At 41.5% G+C, this 21642-nt stretch overlaps 1 protein-coding gene across 5 annotated transcripts in view; it reads left to right on the top strand.

The window, feature by feature from the left end:
- USP34 (ubiquitin specific peptidase 34) overlaps nt 1–21642 on the top strand; it is a 247534-nt gene that overhangs the window by 64954 nt on the left and 160938 nt on the right. For 4 of the 5 annotated variants that reach the window (XR_012903003.2, XM_075925543.2, XM_075925542.2 and 1 more), the window contains exons 9-14: nt 15513–15594; nt 15687–15779; nt 19114–19239; nt 20039–20168; nt 20822–20857; nt 21265–21395. Coding sequence is in view for 4 of the 5 variants with exons in the window: in XM_075925543.2 (XP_075781658.2) it covers nt 15513–15594; nt 15687–15779; nt 19114–19239; nt 20039–20168; nt 20822–20857; nt 21265–21395 (598 nt within the window). In the remaining variant the exon portion in view is untranslated. The remainder of the gene's footprint in view (nt 1–15512; nt 15595–15686; nt 15780–19113; nt 19240–20038; nt 20169–20821; nt 20858–21264; nt 21396–21642) is intronic. The other variant, XM_075925544.2, reaches the window with a different exon arrangement.

The following is a 21642-nucleotide window of genomic DNA, read 5'->3' as shown; positions in this document are numbered from 1 at the left end:
TTTTTGAATCAGACAAATGTCCATAGGAAACTAAGTAATCACTTTTGGCTAATTTTTCTTTTCGTGTCTTTGGACCTGGAATTAATAGATGAAATGGGCATGAGTCCTTTCTCCTGCTGAGCCAATTTCCCTCTGTTGATTTCAAAACAATTTTTATTGTAGTATGTTGGAGAAAATGAAGTGTAAGAATCGTGCTTTTAAAGTATGGCAGTTGCATATCTGCATAATGTATCAATGTAATTTGGGCATGAATCCATTTGATTGACTGCATTCTTCCAAAGAGTTACATTGATTGAAATTTCTAAAATTGTGCACACGCAGTGGTCCAGTGGGTGTTCACTTTTCTGTTCCTCAGGAATGATATTTGTATTTCAAGAAGCCCAATGATATGCACAGGAAGAATGAGTGTAATAAGAACATGACTGTGTTTTGAGTTTGTGCATAATTCAAAGATTTTGAGACATAGCTTAATCATGATAGTCTGCTGTACAGGTCTTGTATATCTGCAACTCTGTTCCCTGTTCTTGTTCCTGGCAGGCATAGAGCAGATGAGATCTCATTTGGTTGGTATCAGTTCTATCTGTTTCCTTTTCCTCTCTGATTAGTCCTTTCAAGCCCAAGACTCACCTAATATCATGACATGCCGGTGTCATCTGCTGGAACACTTCCTGAATGACACAATAATATTAAAAAATCAAACTCTGATTTTAAAAAATTAGCAAGAATCTATTTATTAGTAAGCAAAACAAAATAACTGGCTATTGGTTTTGTGTCAAATAAAAAGAATAGAGGAAAAGATTATTAAACTTTTATAGCAGTTAATTCTTCTGCTATATTTAATCTATTCTTGGTCTACAAGAATCAGGACAAAGTACTTGAAGGAAATAAGAGCAATATAAAAACAATTTCAAGTATCAGGTTATTTGTAGCAGCTGTTAGGGGCCCAGTTTTGAGTATTATTCTGTTGTCTTTAGAAGGAATGAACAGAGCAGGGCAGCTTTGAGTGATCTAATCCCATCTTTTGATAGTTGGAACATCAGGGACATGGGGAACATAGGGTTGGCTAATAGGCATTGATGGACCTATCTATCCTCCATAAACTTATGAGTGATCCCATTGACTACTACATTCTGTTAGAAATAGTCGTTTTTATGTGTTTTGATGTGCCACCTATAATTGTGGGTCCAAAGCAGTGCTGGATTAGCATGCACACAAGCTAAATAAGATACTCAAGCTAAATTTTAGATCCTCAGATTATGAGGGGCCTCTAACTACATAAAAATTACTAGTTTTTAGTTGCATCCTCACCTATGTACAGATATATATGCAAATATAAAACTTGATTATTTCTATTTTCATTGTCCATTTTGTTAGAACAATACACATTTTTGATAATGCTATGGGGCCTATTAAACTTGACATAGTTTAGGGCCTCAGCATGTCTTGATTTGTCTTAATTAAAATGGTTTCAAGCCATTTTTAAATACTGTTCATCTTTTATATCCCTGTTGGGATCCCTTATCCCACTTTACTTCTTCCAGACAGTCTATCAGAGTGCACTACTCCTGGAAATTCAGAAAATGGCTGACCCTTACAGTTCAGTGTTAAATTTTACTCTCCTCTCATTTTCCTGTCTCTTAGAGGTTCTTCTAATAAGAAATTGTTGAAAGAAGCAGCACTACTGTTATTCAGCTAGAAATAATAAAATGAATGGCAGTGTCTTGTATGTGGAAAAATCTTCCTTTTGTTTACTCATTTTAGATAAAAAAGGAGGCCTAAAACTATTCAGAAGCTTTGTAATTTCAACATGTTTACCTGAAAGATTAATGTTTTGGATCGAGTCCCTTGTTCTTTTCCTGTACTTTACAGATTTTCATTTGGAGCTGTCAGTCCTTGAGATTTCTGCTTCTGTGTCTTGATATGGTGGATTCACAACAAATACCTTTGTTTCCTTTTAGGAGCCAGCCATTTCTAGTTCAGGCTTTTTCTATTTGGAATGGCTATAACATCATGAGTTCTTATAAAGTGATTGGCATTGGCAGTAGTCCACTTTCTTCTGTATGAAGAAAATCTCCAAAGGATTTTCTGTTGAGAGTCTGATTTGACCTTTACAAGTCACTTTTTGTGTGTTTCTGTATATAAAATAGAATAAAGATCAACTTTCCAACCACTAGAGATCTTATTTATTCATAAGATCAAGATTGTATTTATTATGGACATTGAGATCTTTGACTGTCTTTTCAGGGATAAAGGATTGGTGCTCATTTAGCTGTGTACAGAATGAAGTTGAAGTTTTCCTTAGGTCTGTCACAATTTCATTGAATTAGTGCTCCCTGTCTCACAGTGAACTCAAAAGGCTTCCATTAATTTAGCCATTCCTAACTCTTGTGATTAAAAACAGATTTGGTAGCGTTAAGGTTGAGAAGACTGTGCTACTGTAGTGTACAGCGATGTCTTCCAGTTCAATGTCAGATAATCATGTTGGAGTGAATGAGAATAAAATTTGTATAATTTGAACTCCTAGAAAATTCGTGTAGCTAATAAGACGCAGTGAGCTGACGTTTATCATGTGGACTTTGTACACCATGATAGAAGGCAGAATGTGTCAATGGCAAACTTATTACTTGCACTTGCAAAATAAGTACACAGATTGAACCTCTCTGGTCTGGCAATATCTTTGGTCTGGCATGTCCACTTATCATGGATATGGCAGCTTTCCTGCAGTCCCATAAAGTTTGTTTACCAGTCGTGGCTCTGTGTTCTGTGCAGTTATTTAGTTCTAATTTACTCCTGTATTCTAAGAGCCCAGTTAGCAGTGGAAGTGTTGGTAATTCTGCTAGACCAGGGGTGGGGAATAATTTTTTGTGGGGTGCCATTCCAAGATTTTGGAAAGTAGTCAAGGGCTGCACATTTCTGTGCATGAGGTGTGGGGTCTAGGATGGAGGTTGGATGCAGAAGGATGCATGGGGTAAGGGACTGGGGTGCAGGAGATGGTGTGAGGTCTGAAGGGAAGGGGTGCCAGAGGTACCTTACTCCCAGCCAGCAGTCCTGCAGCACCACCGAGGCAGGCTGAGCTCCCTGTCTGCTACAGTCCCAGATGGCTTAGGGTACGTCTAGACTGCAGAGTTTTTCCAGGATACTGGAGGTATCTAGGAAAAGCTCTGCAACATCCAAAGAATGTGTCTGCTTTTCTGAAAAAAATTCAGAAAAGCTGACATTTTTTTTGGCATCCCTGTAAACCTCGTTCTGCGAAGAAGGGATGCTCCGAAAGAGGCTTTTTTGGGTCTCACATTTGGCCCAGTGTAGACGGGCCAATTGTCGGAAAACCCTCGTTCAGAAGAAAAGTGGAAAAAGATACTCAAATTGCGGTTCGCAATTTGCATATCTTTTCCCAATAGAACTTTGTAGTCTAGGCACAGCCTTAAAACTGCAGGCTGCTCCCTCCATGTGGCAGTCAGCTCCGGGAGGGAGGAGAGGCTTGCACTGTTTTCGGCCAACAGGAGCTGAGGGTTCAGCTGGGGTTGGGAAGATCACGCAAAGCCTCCCTTTTCCCTCCAGAGCAGAGAGCCACATGGAGCAGCCCTCCACTTAAAACAGCAGCTGTTGTGTGCCTGAGGGTCCCATCAGGGTGATCTGCAGGCTGAATCAAGTGGCTTGGCAGGCTGGATGTGGCCCCCAAGACTTACCTTGCCCACCCCTGTGCTAGACAATATCGACCTCCCATTGTTCAGTGATTTCTCTAGTTTGGATCATTTTTGCAGATACGGATACAAATTTTTGTTTATGCAAGGCTCTAACTATGTGGATACACATTTATTCACGCTAAGGGCAGGCAAGATCCTTCTGCATCCAACATCCATAGAAAAGAGTGGTCCTTGGCCTCTTACCAAAATCTTGAAATGGCCCCCATCAAAAATTATTGCCCACTCCTGACTTAAGCAGTTAGGTAGCTTAACATACATTTATTTAGATTCTTAATATTTACATGTTTATGACAGAAAATGGTGAATGATATATTTCTTACTGATGAGATTTTTTTTTTATTTGTGATTTATTTCAAGCTTTATTTGGATGGAAATTTGTTAAAAATGAACAGAAAATCATTTTAAATTTTATTAAATGAAGCTACCTTAAATATGATGAATACTTAAGAAAAGCTTATCAAACCATGTTTTTCATTTAAAACTAGCTACTGATTTATTAAACACTTGAACTACTTTAATCTGGCAACTCTGCGAAACAGGGTTTGTCAAGTTAAAGATTTTGCTGGGCCGGGGAGTATGTGAGGGGGATGGGTGTAAGGTACTTACCTGCAACTCCACACCCCAGCGGTTATGGGAGCAGCGGAAAAAGCTCTGGCAGAACACATTGCTGCACTGCCATTCCCTCAGCAGGAGGACGGCGAGGGAGAATGGCAGTGCGCAGAGCTGCTTCTGCCTCCACCTGCCAGGATCCATACCACTAATTTGGTGTTTCCGAATTACTGACACCTGGAGTACGGAGGTTATAGTGTATTATTTATTCTTAAATTGATTGTTTCTGGTCACCTTTGTCCTTCATGATGTTAAATTAGAAGTAGTTCTTCATGGAGTGTCTTTGTGGGTGCTCCTCTGTATTTTCCTAGCCTAAGCATCCTCCTCACCCGTTCAGCATGTCACCAACTGCATCCTGCAGCTGCTGCAAGGAGAGCTCCAGGTAGACTCCTCCTACACTTCCTCCTACACTTCCTCCCACACTTGTGCATTGAGGAGATCTGGAGGGGATTGCGAGAGAAATCACAGGGAAGACTGACTAAATAAGGGGTTATCTCCACTATGCTGGGGATCTGCATTGTAGCGATCTATCCACGATTTATTGCATCTGCTTAGATATGATAAAACGATCTTCAGGTGCTCTCTTGTCAACATCGGTACTACACCGAGACGAGAAGAGTAGCTGGTGTCAACAGGAGACCGGTCCCTACCGACCTTGCTGTGTGGAAGATGCTGTGGTAAGCGCATCGAATTCAGCTACACTATTTGTGTAGCAGAAGTAGATGGACAGCGGGGTTAGTGTAGACAAGGCTGAGTAGCCAGACCATGACAGTTGTTGTGTGTCTGGGTGGAACAAGACCCCTCATGTTCCTGTGCTTGTAACTGGTTTGTGGAAGCGCAAGGGGTGGCTGGCGCTGACCCAACACAGAGCGGAAAGCAAACTGTGCAGGGTGCAGGAGAGCTGGTGTTAGGATCTTGAGCCTGGTGTCAAAGCAAACATTTCGTCCATTACCCCCAGACAGTTTCCACAAATCAGGCAGGCAAAATGCTGACTGTCAGAAGCCACCCCCAGTTTTATTTCCCTCGCTGCTGTGCTAGAATTAGCTTCCCAGTAGGCTGCCATGGACAGCCATTTATCCCTCTGCCAGGCCGGGGAGTGCATGAGTTATGAATCACCCTCTGTTTGATCCTGTTGCAGCCTAAACAAATTCTTTCCATCTCCCTCCTGGGACTGCACAAGGAAGCTGGACTTCCAAAGGGATATAGGGGGTCAAATTCGCAGCTTACTCCAGTGGAATGAGGCTCATTTACCCCTGCTGGGGATCTGGCCCAATGTCAGGAGAAGAACCGGAGATTCTGCCTTGTCCCTGCAGGAGGCAGCCAGCTTCAAACCACCAACGACCTTTCTCCAGGCTCTGGCCTGCTTCCGGGCCACTGAGTGTGCTGTGTCTGGTGCATGGCCTCTGTTAGCCAAAGTCACCATGCCAAATGGGACACGGCCAGTGAGATGAACATCAGTAATTGAACAAGTAATTGAACAAGGGCCGTCCGAAGCTAAAAGTGTGAGTCCTGGCTAACTGAATAAGTCCTGCAGATCTGAGCTGTAATGGACTCAGATCCTTTAGACTGGACTCAGGGTGCAGTCACCATTCATGGATGTGCTGGATGGTGGGTTAACTGCACATGAGCCTTAGGGAGGTTGTGGAATCTCTATCACTGGAGATATTTAAGAGCAGGTTAGTTAGGCTGCTATCAGGGATGATCTAGATGGTACTTGGTCCTGCTGTGATGGCAGGGAACTGGACTTGACCTCCAGAGGTCCCTTCCAGTTCTAGTGTTCTGTGATTCTGTGTTTTGGTGCCTTGAGCTTATGGCTGGAGATTTACAACAGCAGTACCCTGGGTGGTGGTGCACATGCAGTACCGTTTCACAGTGCTGTGAGCATTGAACTGGTGCGCACCGCCAGCCATCCCTCAGTACTTCTCTTACCACCTTAGGCTTAGGTTGGAACACAGCAGCTCTCTTTTCATTGTTGCTTAAGCAAATAAGATTTCCCCTTTTCAATTTTATTTTACCCTGATTAATTTCTATCCAACCTCATTCTATTCATTTTATCCTTTAAAACAAATAAACAAACATAAAAACTTCTCATTTTAATATCTCCAACATTTCGTCTGTCCTAGCCAACCCTCCTCACCATGCTGAGTTCTCCCTTGTTTTAAAAGATGCCTCTCTTGCAGGCTATCTATTCCTTCCTCAGGTGGACATGCACAGTGCATCTGATGCCTGGGGGAGGCATGTACACTACAAAGAAAAAATGGCCCCACTGTAAAAAAATTATCTGCAAGGTCACTTAAACCACGGGACCTTCATCTAAAATGTCTTCTCATGGAGAAATCTCTAAGAACCTCTTTGGAACTGGAATCTCACACTCCACCTTGCAACAGTTCCCATCAGCAGCCTCAGATCAGGGTCCACCTATCCCTCTGGCTCAGGACACACCTGCTAAAGAGACTGCCAAACAAAAATGGCAGTCCTCCCCACAGAGTGAACTGCCTGCAAAGAAAAGATCTCCAGGGCAAAATCCACCTTTTTACTGATGGCACCATTTAATCAGACCAACAGGCAGCTATCATGTCTGGGGACCAAACAGCCATGCCTTCTGACTCACAAGAAGAGCAAATTGTCCATCTCCGCACCATTGCAACCAACAGCAACACAGTTGACTGCAACAGCGGTAATGCAACATCAGTAGAAACTAGGGATGTTGAGAAGCAGGTATTTCACTAATTGTGTAGTCAATAGAATTATTATCAACTACACAATTAGTAAGGAAAGTTAAAGCTCCCGGCTTGTCGGAGCTACCCCCGCTGTGGCTTTGCAGTTTAAATTTGTTAGAACCAGGTGGGCTGGCAGCGGCGGTAGGTTTCCCACTGCAACTCTGCATTTCAGTGCATGTGGTTGATAGCATTAACTGATTAGCTTTTGCTTGTCCATTAATTGACTTATCAACTACTCTATTACAGCCCTACTAGAAACAGCTGTCTGTGATCATGATACTTCTGGTGATAACCTCCTGCAGATTTGGCACTGACCTTCATGATACCACAGCCATTTATTTCCCATGTGGACCTAGCCATCATCTCAGATCTAGACACTCCTCTCTTTGGTACCAACAGTACCTCCATGCACCAGGGACCTAGCAGAATACTGACTCCAACTAATTCTGTTCCCCCCCACCTTTTCCAGCAATGAAGATGAGGATCACAAAGTGATCCGTTTTTCATCTTGTCACTCCTCTCCAAAGCAGGCACTGCAACTGCAACTGCAGCAACCACAGTTACCAGGACAGTCATGGCAGCCATTCTCCTGACTTCCACTCATGTCTCTGCCATCCACTTGTCCACTTTACCCATGGGCCCTTTATGGAGTCCACCAGGCTGCTCCTTCAGTACCCCAAGCAGCGCTCATACAGCTACCATCACCACCCATCCAGCCCTCCTCTGAAGTGTTCCAAGAGGACACAGAGGGCGCCCCTGAAGGACATACTGTGCCTCTCACACACTTGTCATCTTCACCAGACGATTCAATCATGCTCGCACTCCCAACCTGAGGGGATGGTTTTAAGACCTCTTCAAGAGGTTGGCAGACTTGCTGGATATTTCATTGGCTGACTTACCAGAAATCCAGCAGAAATTAATGGATGTTCTCCAGGGATGTCCATCCACCAAAATGGCCTCTACCATCAACGAGGCCATTATGGACCCTGCCAGGGTAATTTGGCAAACTCCAGTGACTGTTCCTCCCTCCTCCAAATGATTGGATTGCATATACTATGTCCCAACCAAGGGTGTGGAGTTCCTATTCTCACACATGGACACAAACTCCTTAGTAATGGATGCCATATATCTCCATGGCAAACAGACACAATAAAAGACAACGCCATATGATAAGAATGTGAAGATGCTCGATATAATCAGCAGAAAATCACACTCAGAAGTCTCTTTACAGTTTCATATTGCCAACTATTCAGCCCTCTTGTCTAAGTACACATACAATCTTTTTCTGAAGATGACACAAAAGATGATACAAAAGACCATTATAGAGCCATTATAGCAGAGGGGACCCTTCATAGTAAAAACAGTTATACAATCATTCCTTTATTTTACAGACTGCAGCCCGATCCTTGGAAACAGTAATATGCAGAGCATCATAGTTCCACATCTCCAGATTCCTTATGGAGATACAAACTACAGTTGAGGAGCTCCCATTTGAGGAACAAAAGCTCTTTGCTGAAGCACTGATGCATTCTTACATACTCTTAAGGATTCCCAGGCAACCCTCAAAACTTAGGGCCGTATATTCCCCAACCAAGAAAGAAACAAGGCTGATACTGTATCCAATGCTTGCGCCCAGCTCCCTATTCTCACAACAACGTGCATGAGACAGGTGCTGCAGACAAAAGCAGCCGTGCAGGTGCATAAACCAAGACCAGCAATTAGCATCCAGTCCTCCATCTCCTACCAATCATTTTGAAACATTAGTCAAGTATTCAGCACCTCCTTCCCAACCAGATTGCCAACATATACCACAGCTCTTTTGAAGTTTGCCTTCTTCCCTATTACTCTGTCTGGAAACCCATCATGACAGACAAGTAGGTGCTGGAAATAATTCTACAAGGTTACTCTATCCCCTTTCTCTCTACTCTGCCTACCCAACCCCATCCAACTTCAGGGACCCTTCCTATGAGATCCTTTTACAATGGGAGATAGAGCACCTTCTCAAACTAGGGGCAATAGAAGAAGTTCCTTCACAGCACAAGGGAACAGAGTTTTATTCTGCTACTTTTTCATCTCTAAAACTGCGGTGGATGGAGGCTTATATTGGATTCATGTCAACTAAACAAATTCAGAAAGAAACAACACTTCCAGTTGGTGGTGTTGGTATATATATTCCTGATACTGCAGAAAGGAGATTGGATGTCATCCCTTGACCTACAGGACACACATTTTCATGTTACAATCCACCTGGCGCACAGGAGATTCTAACACATTACCTTCCACAACCACCACTACTAGTACCATGTACTACCCGTTAGCCTAACCACAGCCCTGATAGTCTTCTCAAAAGTACTGGTGGTAGCAGTCGCTCACCTTCACAAATCAGGAGTTATATATTGTCTTATCTTGACGAATGCCTCATCCCTTCAAAAGACTCTACTTCATATGAATGATAGTCAGCCTATTTACCACACTTGGCCTATACAAAAATAGAAATTAATTGGGGCCAATTTGGACTGCATACAAGCACAAGCCACACTCCCATGCCATCCTGTTGTGGCTCTCACCACTCTTGTCACAACTATCAACAGCGCACAGGTATTAGCAAAGCAATACCGTCAACTTCGCAGGTATATGTCTGCAATCACTTTTATTGTCAAACACACAATGCTGCACATGCGCTTCCTCCAAGGATGGCTCCACACCTGTTTTATCCCTCTTAAACACCCATTATACAAGTCCCTCAACTTACCCACCAGAATCAAACGCTTCCTCCAATGGTGGTTGCAGCTGCAAAACCTATGTTCAAGGTTGCTGTTCCATCAAATGGCTCCCACACTTATGCTCACCATGGACACTTCTTTTGAGGGATAGGGAGCACACCTCAATAATCACACCTTTCAGGGATACTGGTTACTACAGGAGACCTTGTTACACATCAATATACTCGAACTTCAAGTGGTCTGATGGACATGCAGGGAACTTCCTGTCACTCATCTGCAACAAATCCATCAAGGTATTCACAGACAACCCGGCAAGCCTGTTATATATAAATAACCAAGAAGGAACATGCTACTACCTTTGATGTATGAAAATGAACAGGTTGTGGCATAAACCATCAGTGGTGCATAAACCATCAAATCGCCATCTCAGCATCTTACTCCTAAGTCAACAGAGTGACAGATACACTTTTCACCCGTGCACAAATGGGATTTGCATCCACAAGTTCTCCACATTATCTTCAAGCACTGGGGCTATCTGGTAATAGACTTATTCACAATACAGAATGCCCCAAGTATTGCTCCAGAGCGGGGCTAGGGACTCATTCAATAGGAAATGCCCTCCTCATCAAGTGGGACTATTCCCTCATCTGTGCATTCCCTCCCATCCCACTACTCAGCCATGTTCTACAGAAAATCAAACGTGACAAGGCTTAAATCATACTAATCCCACCAAGGCGGATAAGACAGTCATGGTTTCCATACCTTGACCAAATGGCAGTAGCACTGCCTCTCCATCTTCCTCACATTCCTCACCGCCTCTCTCAGGATGTAGGGTGGATTCTTCACCCAGACATCGCTCTCTTTACTTCAAGGCATGGCTTCTGATGGGCTAATGATAACTTACCAACTTCTCTCTGAACAAGTCAAGTACATAGTACTCAGTAGCTGAAAACCTAGCACAGACAGAATATTCACAGAAATGGCAACATTTTCATATCTGCTCAGTTACACACTCTGCATGCACTGCTTAAAATGTTTTGCACCCCTATTCCAAGATATTGGACTATACATTAGATTTAAAGATGCAAAGACTTTGCAATAGTTCCTTACAAGTGCATTTTGCCTCAATTTCAAGTAAACACAGTTCAATGGAAGACCACACATTCTTTGCATACAAAATGTTTTCTAAAAGGCCTAAATAACATCGTTCTCCCAATAAAACAACCTCCTCTGTTATGGAATCTCAAGATGTTCCTCTGAACTCTCACAGGGAACCTTTGAAACCCCTAGCCACTTGTTCAATACCTAACCTCTCCATGAAGGTCACCTTCCTTATTGTAATTACTAACAACTAGGAGCGTCAGTGAAATAGCTGCTCTAATGGCTGATCTACCATATACCATCTTTCTAAAAGATAGTCACCTTAGGCCACACTCCAAATTCCTCCCCAAAGTCATATCACTGTTTCACATTTGGCAAGTATGGCTGCCCGATAGGGTTCGGAGATCCGACATGTGATTGTCTGGCAGGGCTGGGAGCCACGGTAGTTCAGTGGGGCAGGGAGCTGCGGTGCCTGGCTGTTTGGCAGGTCTTGGCACCCCAGCGCAGCTTCCCCTGCAGAACCTGGAGCCCATGGCTGCACAGTGGGTCCTGGAGTCCCAGTGTGGCCTGCATGGCTGCTCTTGGAGCCCCAGAAGCGATGGCTGCACAGCAGAGTTGTCAGGGCAGCAGGAGGTGGGGAGCTGGCCAGAAGGCCAGTGGGCCAGGCTAGAGGGACCGGTGGCAGGGGTTCAGAAATGACCTCCCCTGGTGCAGGAAGATCCCTCATCTGGGACCAATCAGGTCCCGATGGTGCCAGACCAGGGAAGTCCAATCTGTAGTTGAATAAACTGAACTGAAGCTGCAAAACAATATTTTCTTCATAAGAGGCTACTGTTGTTGTTTAGCACTGTAGCATAGTGGTTCGAGGTACTGGACCTGAATGGCCAGTGGTTCAGTGTTTGCCTTTCTTAATTGGGCAGTAAACATGCACTGCTTAACATTTTTATTTAATGTAATGTAATTGATTATAGCAAACGTATGCTTTAACGTAAATTGTCAGCACTTTTAATTTTAAATAGGTCTATATTAAAAATAAGCCTGTATTTAATTTTAAAAAATCCCAGTTAAATGAAATTGAGTTTTGTTATTTGAAAAAAAAAAAAATTATCCACCCTTTTTTATGCAGGATAAATGTTTAGATTGAGACTGAGCAGCAGTTTAGCATTAGTAGTATCCGATGACCTCTTTTGTGACTATTTAAGACATATCTCAATGTACTTAATGTTGAATTCCATCAAAGATTTCTTGGACTTGCTCTTTATTAGTACTCTGTATTCTTAGGCTTTTATCAGTTCCTAAGATTTTATTCAAAGTTATTTTATTTATTGTCCCTGCACTAGTGACATATCTGATTTGCCCCTGCATTGAAGACTGGGTAGTAGGTATTCCTCTAGCTCTGGAATCTCTTAGCAACGGAGGAGATGATCTCTTGATACAGAAGCTGGGGCGAGAGGAAAATTAATTACTTGATAGCTTCACAACAACTAACACATATCAGCACACTTCATGATCTAGGACAGATCTCTTGAAGCTCCAATCAAGTCCGGCAGCCTGTTTCTCAAGGAGTAAACTCCTCTAGCTAATGGAAGTTATTTCATTGATAACATTTGCTGTTGGGCAAATGCTGAGTTGTGTGAACAATGGAGCCGTGGTCATTTATATGAGCAAATGGAGGCTCGTGGCTAAGGATGTGGACAAGAGGCTTTGAAAGCATTGCTGCTGTTTGAAAATGATCATATTGTTGTCTTACTTGGGTCCTCCCCCCCTTTTTTTTTCAACATAGATAACTTCTTCTGGCCTGAACATATGTAACTATATAATGCTCACCTGAAGAGGTTTTGCCTTGGATTTAGTGAGAAGGAAGCTTGAGCAGTAGATGGTTTTTTTCCCTCTGGTGTATGGGAACTGTCATTTGTGCCTCGCTATCCTCTCTAGACTCCAAAGGGTTTTTTTTTTTTTTTTTTTGCAAAGGAAAGCTGGAGGAAGCAGAACTGATCTTGTTTGCATGAAACTGTCCCAGTCAATCTTGATATTTGAAACTGTTTAGTTTCTCATCCCTCTCAGAGCAGTTTCAGATATCCTGCCAACTTGATCCCACATTGCCCGTGGGCTTTGTTTTATGATAAGAGTACTAGCTGATAGGGAATAGCAGAGAGGATAGTCAGCAGATTGACATCATTTAAGTAATTTACTTCTCATATATTACCTGGTACTGGGCTACGGGAAAAAAATACTGGGCCTCAGCGTGGCTGCCGGGAGGGAGCAGGCCAGGCTGAGAGGAGGTGTTTGTGTAGAGAAAACCGGCTGCTGGGAAGCAGGGTTGGGGGCAGCAGGGCTGTTGGTCGGAGATCGGGGGGCGGGCGGGCGGCCGGCAGAAGCAGGGCAGGACGGGGGGGGGGGGGGGGTAAAGGCTGGCCGGGGGAGATGGGGAGGAGGAGGACGGGAGAACCAGCTGCTGGAAGCAGGGCTGGACGGGGGCAGTGGGGCTGGCCAGGGGAGATCGGGAGGAGAAGCGGGGGAGAATAGGCCGGCTGGGAGGGGGTTGTGGGGAGTGGAGCTGGCCGGGGGAGATTGGTGGGAGGGTGGGGGGAAACCGGCTGCCAGAAGCAGGACTGGATGGGGGCAGCAGGGCTGGCTCGGGGAGATCGGCTGGTGGGAAGTGGGACTGACCCGGACACAATCAGACCCGGGAACACGAGTGAGTCTGGCCCTGGGGATTCCATTTTGTGCGCGCGCCCCTCCCCCATACCCTTCCTTGAGTAGTTGCAAACTGCCTGGCTGGTAGAAACACACACAGCGTACGCACATTTACCAGCCAGGCAGTTCGCAGCTACAGAGTGATACACCTAATAATAATAAAACTTACCTAATTAGAAAATACTTGACATCTTCTATGTCCGGTATTTTCTCAATTGTTTCCTGGACAGAACGCTCAAATACCGGATTGGTACAAAACTGGACACCTGGCAACCATGCCCCTCCTTGCCCCCTCCCTCCTCGCCAGATGCCCTACCCCTAATCTGCTCCTGCTCCCGCCTCCTGGAGTGCCCATGTGTCTCTGGGTCCCCCAAGCCTTGGCCCAAGCTGGGCAGAGGATGCAGCCGGGTGAAACACTGAAAATTAATTCATTTTTCATTCTTTTTTTTATATGCATTTATAATTTTGGGCTGCAAAAATCGCTACTGAAAAAAATGGGTTCCAACTAAAGTAAAAAGTTTGGGAAACCTTAGTCTAGCCAGCTTTCTATCCATCTTACAGTCCATTTATCCAATCCATATTCCCTTAACTTGCTGGCAAGAATATTGTGGGTGACCGTATCAAAAGCTTTGCTAAAGCTGGCACTGGGGGCATAGGGAGGACAAGAAACAACATATTTGAATGTTCATCTTTTGCTTAAAAAATATGCAAATGAATGTTACTGGTCTTCCAAAAGCTCATGAATAGATTTACTGGTCCCCATGTCAAAAAGTTTGTGAAACCCTGCCTTAGGCGACTGCATATTGTGTTTTCCAAAGGGTATAAGGCTTGTGCATGTTTTATTCCCTTGGTCCTGGAATTACTAAGGAAAGAGAAGAGCTGGCCTTGAGCACTCATAACAAATAGGATTTGGTGTTGAAGATCTGTTGGAGGCGCTTATCATTAGTGACTGAGTTTTTCAGAGTAGTTAAGGAATTTGACAACCAGCACTAGGAAATTAAGTTTTATTTGCAGGCTCAGCTTCATGCTGTGGGAACTCTGCTTCCTTCTTTTTGAGCCTGTAACTCTTGTTTTCTTATTTTGGGTGATCATCTGGATTGGAGATGCTGAGGCTGTAATAGTGGTCATGAGTACCTACCGTACAGATTCCTGTAGTCCATCCTTGCGGACAGTGCGCTTTTTTTTGTTTAAAAAAAAAAAAAGTAGTGCCGGTACTCCAGGGGACAAGTTGTTGAGCTCTGACTGGAGGTGCCCATACTGTGTCTGGAGGTGCCGGTACTGAGTACCGGGCAGTACCGTCACAAAAAAAGCACTGCTTGCGGACAACCTTTTAACCTGGATCTTACCCCAGAATGCATTAACTGGAGTCTGTGCTCAGAACATAAAAATTGTCCCACATGGCTCGTGATGCCAAAATCTTGGCAAACAAATTGATCCATCTGCTTGAGTGGGAGGAATAAGGATATATATTTTAGTTTAGAGACTAGAGAAGGGGAGAAACACAGTTTTTAGTTAAATTCAGTGCCCATATTTCATTCTGCTAGACAGTTTATTTTTTGGATTGGTAGTTGGCAGATAACCATTCCTTTATGGATGAAACTTAAAAAATGATTTTGAAAGTGACTAAATACTGTGCATGTATAATTAACTAGGTACATCCTCATGTATACAGCAAACTTTAAAAACTGTATGAATTGCTATTTCTGCAAGATTTGATGAGAAGAGAAAGTTTAAAAATTGCTCACCAAGAAAATAATTTATATAATTCCTACTTTTGGAAATACTTGTTAATGCCCAGCTGGATGCATTTCATAAAGATTCAAAGAATAGTTTTCTTATAGTTGTGAATATGCAAATAAAATAAAATAAAAGAACACACTACTAGGGAAATGATTTTATATGCGTTATAGACAAGTAAAATAATTTATATACATGTCAATACTCTTTTTCGTATGTAGGTCCATTGCAAAAGAGCTTGCAGACTGGCTTATCAGCAACAATGTGGTTGAGCATATTTTTGGACCAAATTTACATATTGAGGTTTGTGTACAATAATCTGATTTTTGCTGTACTTATGGAGGAGTAATTCTTTGTTCTGTTAAATCTGTCCTAAATATGTTCTTTCTTTGCAGATCATCAAACAGTGCCAAGTGATTCTCAATTTTCTTGCAGCTGAAGGGCGACTTAGTACTCAGCATATAGACTGCATTTGGGCAGCAGCACAGGTATATCAAATATTTATATTTGTAGGAATTAAATAAAATAGCCAGTTGAATTCATTTGTTCTTAGGGTTATAAAACAAAGTTTCTTATTCTTTTCTGTCTTCCATATACCATATTAGGTACAGAATTTGCCATGCAGTCATCTTAGCAAATTGATTAAGTCATTAAGATCATAGAATCATAGAACTGGAAGAGACCTCAGAAGGTCATCAAGTCCAGCCCCCTGCTCTAGGCAGGACCAATTCCAACTAAATCAACCCGGCCAGGGCTTTGTCAAGCTGAGACTTAGGGTACGTCTAGACTACATGCCTCTGGCGACAGAAGCATGTAGATTAGGCTACCGGACATAGTAAAATGAAGTGGCGATTTAAATAATTGCCGCTTCATTTAAATTTACATGGCTGCCGCGCTGAGCCGACAAACAGCTGATCAGCTGTGTGTCGGCTCAGCGCGATAGTCTGGACGCTCCCCTGCCGACATCAAAGGTATTTGTTGACCACCCAGGTATGCCAGTGCTTCACCACCCATTCCAGTGCTTCACCACCCTCCTAGTGAAATAGTTTTTCCTAATATCCAACCTGGACCTCTCCCACCACAACTTGAGACCATTGCTCCTTGTTCTGCCATCTGTCACTACTGAAAACAGCCTCTCTCCATCCACTTTGGAACCTCCCTTCAGGAAGTTGAAGGCTGCTATCAAATCCCCCTCACTCTTCGCTTCTGCAGACTCAACAGACCCAACTCGCTCAGCCTCTCCTCATAAGTCATATGCTCCAGCCCCCTAATCATTTTGGTTGCCCTCCGCTGGACCCTCTCCAATGCGTCCACATCCTTTTCGTAGTGGGGGGCCCAGAACTGGACATAATACTCGAGATGTGGTCTCACCAAAGCCGAATAAAGGGGAATAATGACATCTCTGGATCTGCTGGCAATGCTCCTCTTAATGCAACCTAATATGCCATTAGCCTTCTTGGCTACAAGGGCACACTGTTGACTCATATCCAGCTTCTCATCCACTGTAACCTCCAGGTCCTTTTCTGCAGAACTACTACTTAACTGGTTGGTCCCCAGCTTGTAACTATGCTTGGGATTCTATTTTATCCTTTATAGGCAGTCCTCATACTTAGGACACAATGCAGTTTTAAAGAACCTATTGTAAGTTGGAGTACTGCATCTACAGTAGCAAATTTTGCATGTGTGATTTGTGATAGGCACCAGTGATAGAAATGATGGAAACTGTAGAGTGAGGCTCATGCATTTTTAATACCGTGCTGTCTAGTGAAACTGTCTGGGTCCGTTGTACACAATAGCTAACCATTGTTCTACTTTGGGAAACTGTTGCTGTGATATTTACTACAGGATGAACCTCTCTAGTCTGGCACATTCTAGTCTGTCAAGATATGTGGTCCATCATGATTTTAGTTAGCTGGATGTTCACTTGCGATGGGTGTGGCCAAGTTTCCTGCAGCTCCATAAAGTTTGTTTACAGCTACTAGTCCTGGCTCTCAGTGTTCTGTGCTATTATTTAGCTGTAAGCAGAGGTATTGGTAATGCTGCTAGACAATATTGACCTCCTGTGCTTCAGCAAATTCTCTTGTTTGGCACTGGTCAGGTCCTGAAGTGCCATACTAGAGAGGTTCAATCTGTACTGTAAAAGCAACTTTAAAATTTAAAGTATTTAAAGTATAGCATCAGTGCCTAAAATAGATGATGTGGTATTGAATTTTTCCTTTGCTATATTGAGAACAAATTATTAAGGGTTTTTTTTTTCAGAAAAATAGACCATATTTGCTGGCTTGTTTGAATTATGATGTTTTCAGTAAGTCAGTAATTTTTTTCAGTCTTTTTTTTGTTTGAGATTTGAGTAATACACACATTTGTGCATTCTGATATGAACACACACAAAAGGTGCAAGGGAAAAACAACCTGCAATGTAGTCTGGAGATATGAGTAAAGATTAAGATATATTTGATCACAAGCAAAAACAAAAAACAAACAACAAAAAAACCAACCAACCAAACATAAAGTAAGACTTGGGAATGCTTTTAAATTTATTAAAATGTTGATCTATAATTACATTACATTATCTTTTGTTGAGGACACATGGTATTTTAACTATTCTTTCAGTTACAGTCATGTACTTGTTAGAAATGCCATATAATAAAATATGCAAACTAATTTGTTTTGTACTGATGAGAAAAATGTCAATCTTATCAAGTGTGTCTAAATATATTGAAACTATATCTCTCAAGGGAAAACTGGGACCTTTTCTTATTTTACTTTTGTTTATTTGAAGTCTGTAATAATTTTTTAAATATATATCTATATATCTTAAGTTGCTAAGATTTTTTTTTAGAAAAGTAAAATCTTATAAAAACGGCATTAAAGAATTTGAGAGCTAAGACATCTCTCAACCGTCCTTCCTCAGCTTCTAAACAGTGAAACAAATCTCTTTTTTCTTAAATTTGAGTGTCCTGAATTTAATTTTCCGTGGATAAAATTCACCCTTGTTTAGATAATTTGCGCCATTTAATTCCCAATTGACTCCTCTGCAGACCAGTTACTATCTCCTCCCCTTTTTTTCTCTTTCAGGCTGATGGCAAAAGGAAAATCAGTTTTTTAAAATACGTGTTTTTACGTACATACTTACTAAACCTAAATCCAGAGCTTATTATGCCATTATGTATTTTATTTGAGTGCTTGAACCATACAAAAATACATTAAACCTTCAGAGCAGAAGTGAAAGTTGGGAGCTTCTTCATGTAACACTTGATTCAACTTTCAATCATTTTGCCTTGCACCAGAAAGTAACAGTGCTCAATAAGATGTTCTATCGAAAAAGTTATTCACTATTACTTCTGTAGTTTTTGATCTTATACATTTTTGTGGAAGATGTATAATAATAATTTAAACATTTTTGATAAATTCTGTATCGTAGCTAATATTGTATTTTGTAGTGCCTTTATTTTTCATTCACCACTGTTAATATCACCTATAAATACTCTTTTGTCCCTCAGAAATGTATATACATCATTTTAACTGCAATTAGTTAAATAAAAAATTGAGAATAAGTTCTAAACCGTTTTCTTCGATCTCCCCAAAACTTTTATAAGAATAAAACTAAGCACAACTTGAGTGATTGTATGTGTCCTCCTACCATACTTCATGTGTTTGGAAATCAGAAATTCGGGTAAATAAAAACTGAAGGTATAATACTGCTTAGTGAAAGTATTTTTTTGAGTGAAAAAGCTTTTTAATTAAGATAATTTTATGAACGTTTGAATAACTCTTATAAATTATTTCCCCTCTCGTGTCTTTTTTTGTTGTGTTTTGTAGCTAAAACATTGTAGTCGCTATATACATGATCTGTTTCCTTCATTGATCAAGAACTTGGATCCTGTCCCACTTAGACATCTTCTTAATTTAGTCTCAACTCTTCATCCAAGTGCTCATACTGAACAGGTAAAAACACCCTTCCCCTCAGATACAACAGTATACAGGCAGTCCCCGGGTTACATACAAGATAGGGACTGTAGGTTTCTTCTTAAGTTGAATTTGTATGTAAGTCAGAACTGGTACATATTGTAGGGGAAACTCTAGCCAAACATTTCTCCAGAGCTCAGTTTTATTCTCCCACACCTCACTTCCCTCAGTCCTTTATTCTCAAGCTGAGGTGTCTGCTGAGAAAAGCTGCTCCGCCTCTCCCTGGTCTGCTTGGGGGGGCCGGAGGGGAGGGGGCGCTAGCTTTGCGTCTCCCTGGTCTGCTGGGGGGAAGCAGCTAGTGCGGGGTTGCCTCACCCCGTTTGTAAGTAGGAATCTGATGTAAGTCGGATCCATGTAACCCGGGGACTGCCTGTATGTTATAACTTTATGCAGTGTTATTTGTGAAAAGAAAAAAGAACTTAAACAGTCTCTTTGGCAATGTAAAGTCTGTTTCTCTTCAGAATTCTTATAATCTAGGAATACAAAATAAAGTACTGAATAAGAAAATATGTAATTTAAGTTTTGCTCAATCTTAAATTAGCTGTTCTGGTTTCTAAATGTTGTTATTTACATGTTTTAGAAAAATATATATTTAGAAGTTGGTAAGGTTCCTTATGTTTAATTTCTCCATTTTGTATAGCATAGCATTCATTTGTTTTACTGAGTTAGTTACTTTCACGTTCCATAATATTGGAGTGTAGAAGAAGCAACAAAAGTATCTTTTGCATTGAAAATCAATTGCGTTTTTTAATCGTACTATAATTGGTTTTATTCATAGACCTTATATTTGGCATCAATGCTTATAAAAGCACTATGGAATAATGCACTAGCAGCTAAGGCCCAGCTATCAAAACAGAGTTCATTTGCATCTTTACTCAGTACTAATCTACCCATGGGAAATAAGAAAGGTGGGTATATATTTTGCTGTGTAATGTGTATATATTGTTCCAATGTAGATATTACAATTTAATCTTTGATTTTTATCAATCAGTGGTCACTGGTAACTTTGCACTATAAGCTCATATAAGATTTTTAGTAGACACAATATGAAAGTAAATTTTAAAAATGTGACTTCTTGTATCATTGAGGCATACTTTTCCAGTTAAGGATAAAAAGGAGATTACAAAGATCGTATTCCTGTCCCCACCCTTATCCTGTAAAGAGACATTGAAGTTTCATGAAAATCTTTGAAAACTCTTCTGCTCGGAAAGAATTCTGCTTATACATCCTCCATTTTATATATTTCGTTATTTCAAAGTTTTCCATGAGACACCAGCTGACAGTGCTTATTGTGTTGAATGTTTACAGCTGTAGTGCATTCTTTTGTTTTCTAAATCTTTACCCAATTTTTCTCCTCATTTTCATACCTTGATATTACATACTGGCTTCTTTGTGTAGGTTCTCAGAGCCAGCCACTTTGGAAGGTGGAGAGTACCTATTTTATTGTAGGGTTTTTTTTCCTTTGCCACTGTTCATTATATAATATGAGCAACTGATAAGCTGATGCAAAGAAGCTCAGTCACTTAGAATGTTTCCCTCCTGTTTTTTCCTTTCCCTTCAGAGGAAGAAGAGCTCAGAAGAGCAGCCCCATCGCCTTGTAAGTTGAGTACTAGAAATATGCTGCAACATCAGTTATAATTTTTTGATAGCATGAATGGCCACTAGAACAATAGGCTTTGTATAGCAGAAATGATTTTGTGAAATTTTTGAAGTATATTTTACTGAGAAGTCAGCAGAAAAGTCCTTTTTGTATAGACGCTGACATATTGATACCTGTCACATTATAAAAGTATCATTGAAATTCATGATTTGCAGCAGTGTGCTGACTACCTTTCAAAAATACTGTATTTAAATGAATCCATCTTACATTTGGAGTTACATCGCATTTTGAGTTGTTGGCAGGAATTGTGTTGAGATTATAGAAAGAAGGTAGATACGTGTAATAATGTTAATATACAGATTAGTGAAAATAACATTGTAACTGGGAGCATGCTTTTAAAATAGGGTCACCTGCAGCTAGTCCTCAAAGTAGTGATAACAGTGACACCCATCAGAGTGGAGGCAGTGACATTGAAATGGAGGAGCAGCTAATTAACAGAAACAAACATGTGCAGCAACGACTTTCAGATACAGAGGTACACTACAAATCTGTATTTAATTATTGATTTGCTATTAATTATGTGTGATTTTTCTGAGACTTTCAGAGTAATTTGAAGAGAAACACAACTCATGGTATGTGTGCATGTATTCTTCTTTTATTCATTTTTGTTAGGGAAGGACAGGAAACCCTATTTGAGTTCCTACCTTTCATAGACACCAAGAGAAAGGTCCAAGCTAGCCCTAAATAAACAGTCACAATACGAAATAAGAGTACTACATCAT

The sequence above is a fragment of the Pelodiscus sinensis genome, chromosome 3 (assembly GCF_052426305.1).
Source record: "Pelodiscus sinensis isolate ZL-2025 chromosome 3, ASM5242630v1, whole genome shotgun sequence".
In the NCBI taxonomy this organism is placed as follows: domain Eukaryota; kingdom Metazoa; phylum Chordata; order Testudines; family Trionychidae; genus Pelodiscus; species Pelodiscus sinensis.
Note: the sequence above shows the minus strand (reverse complement) of the source record. Positions and strands in the feature narration are given on the sequence as shown.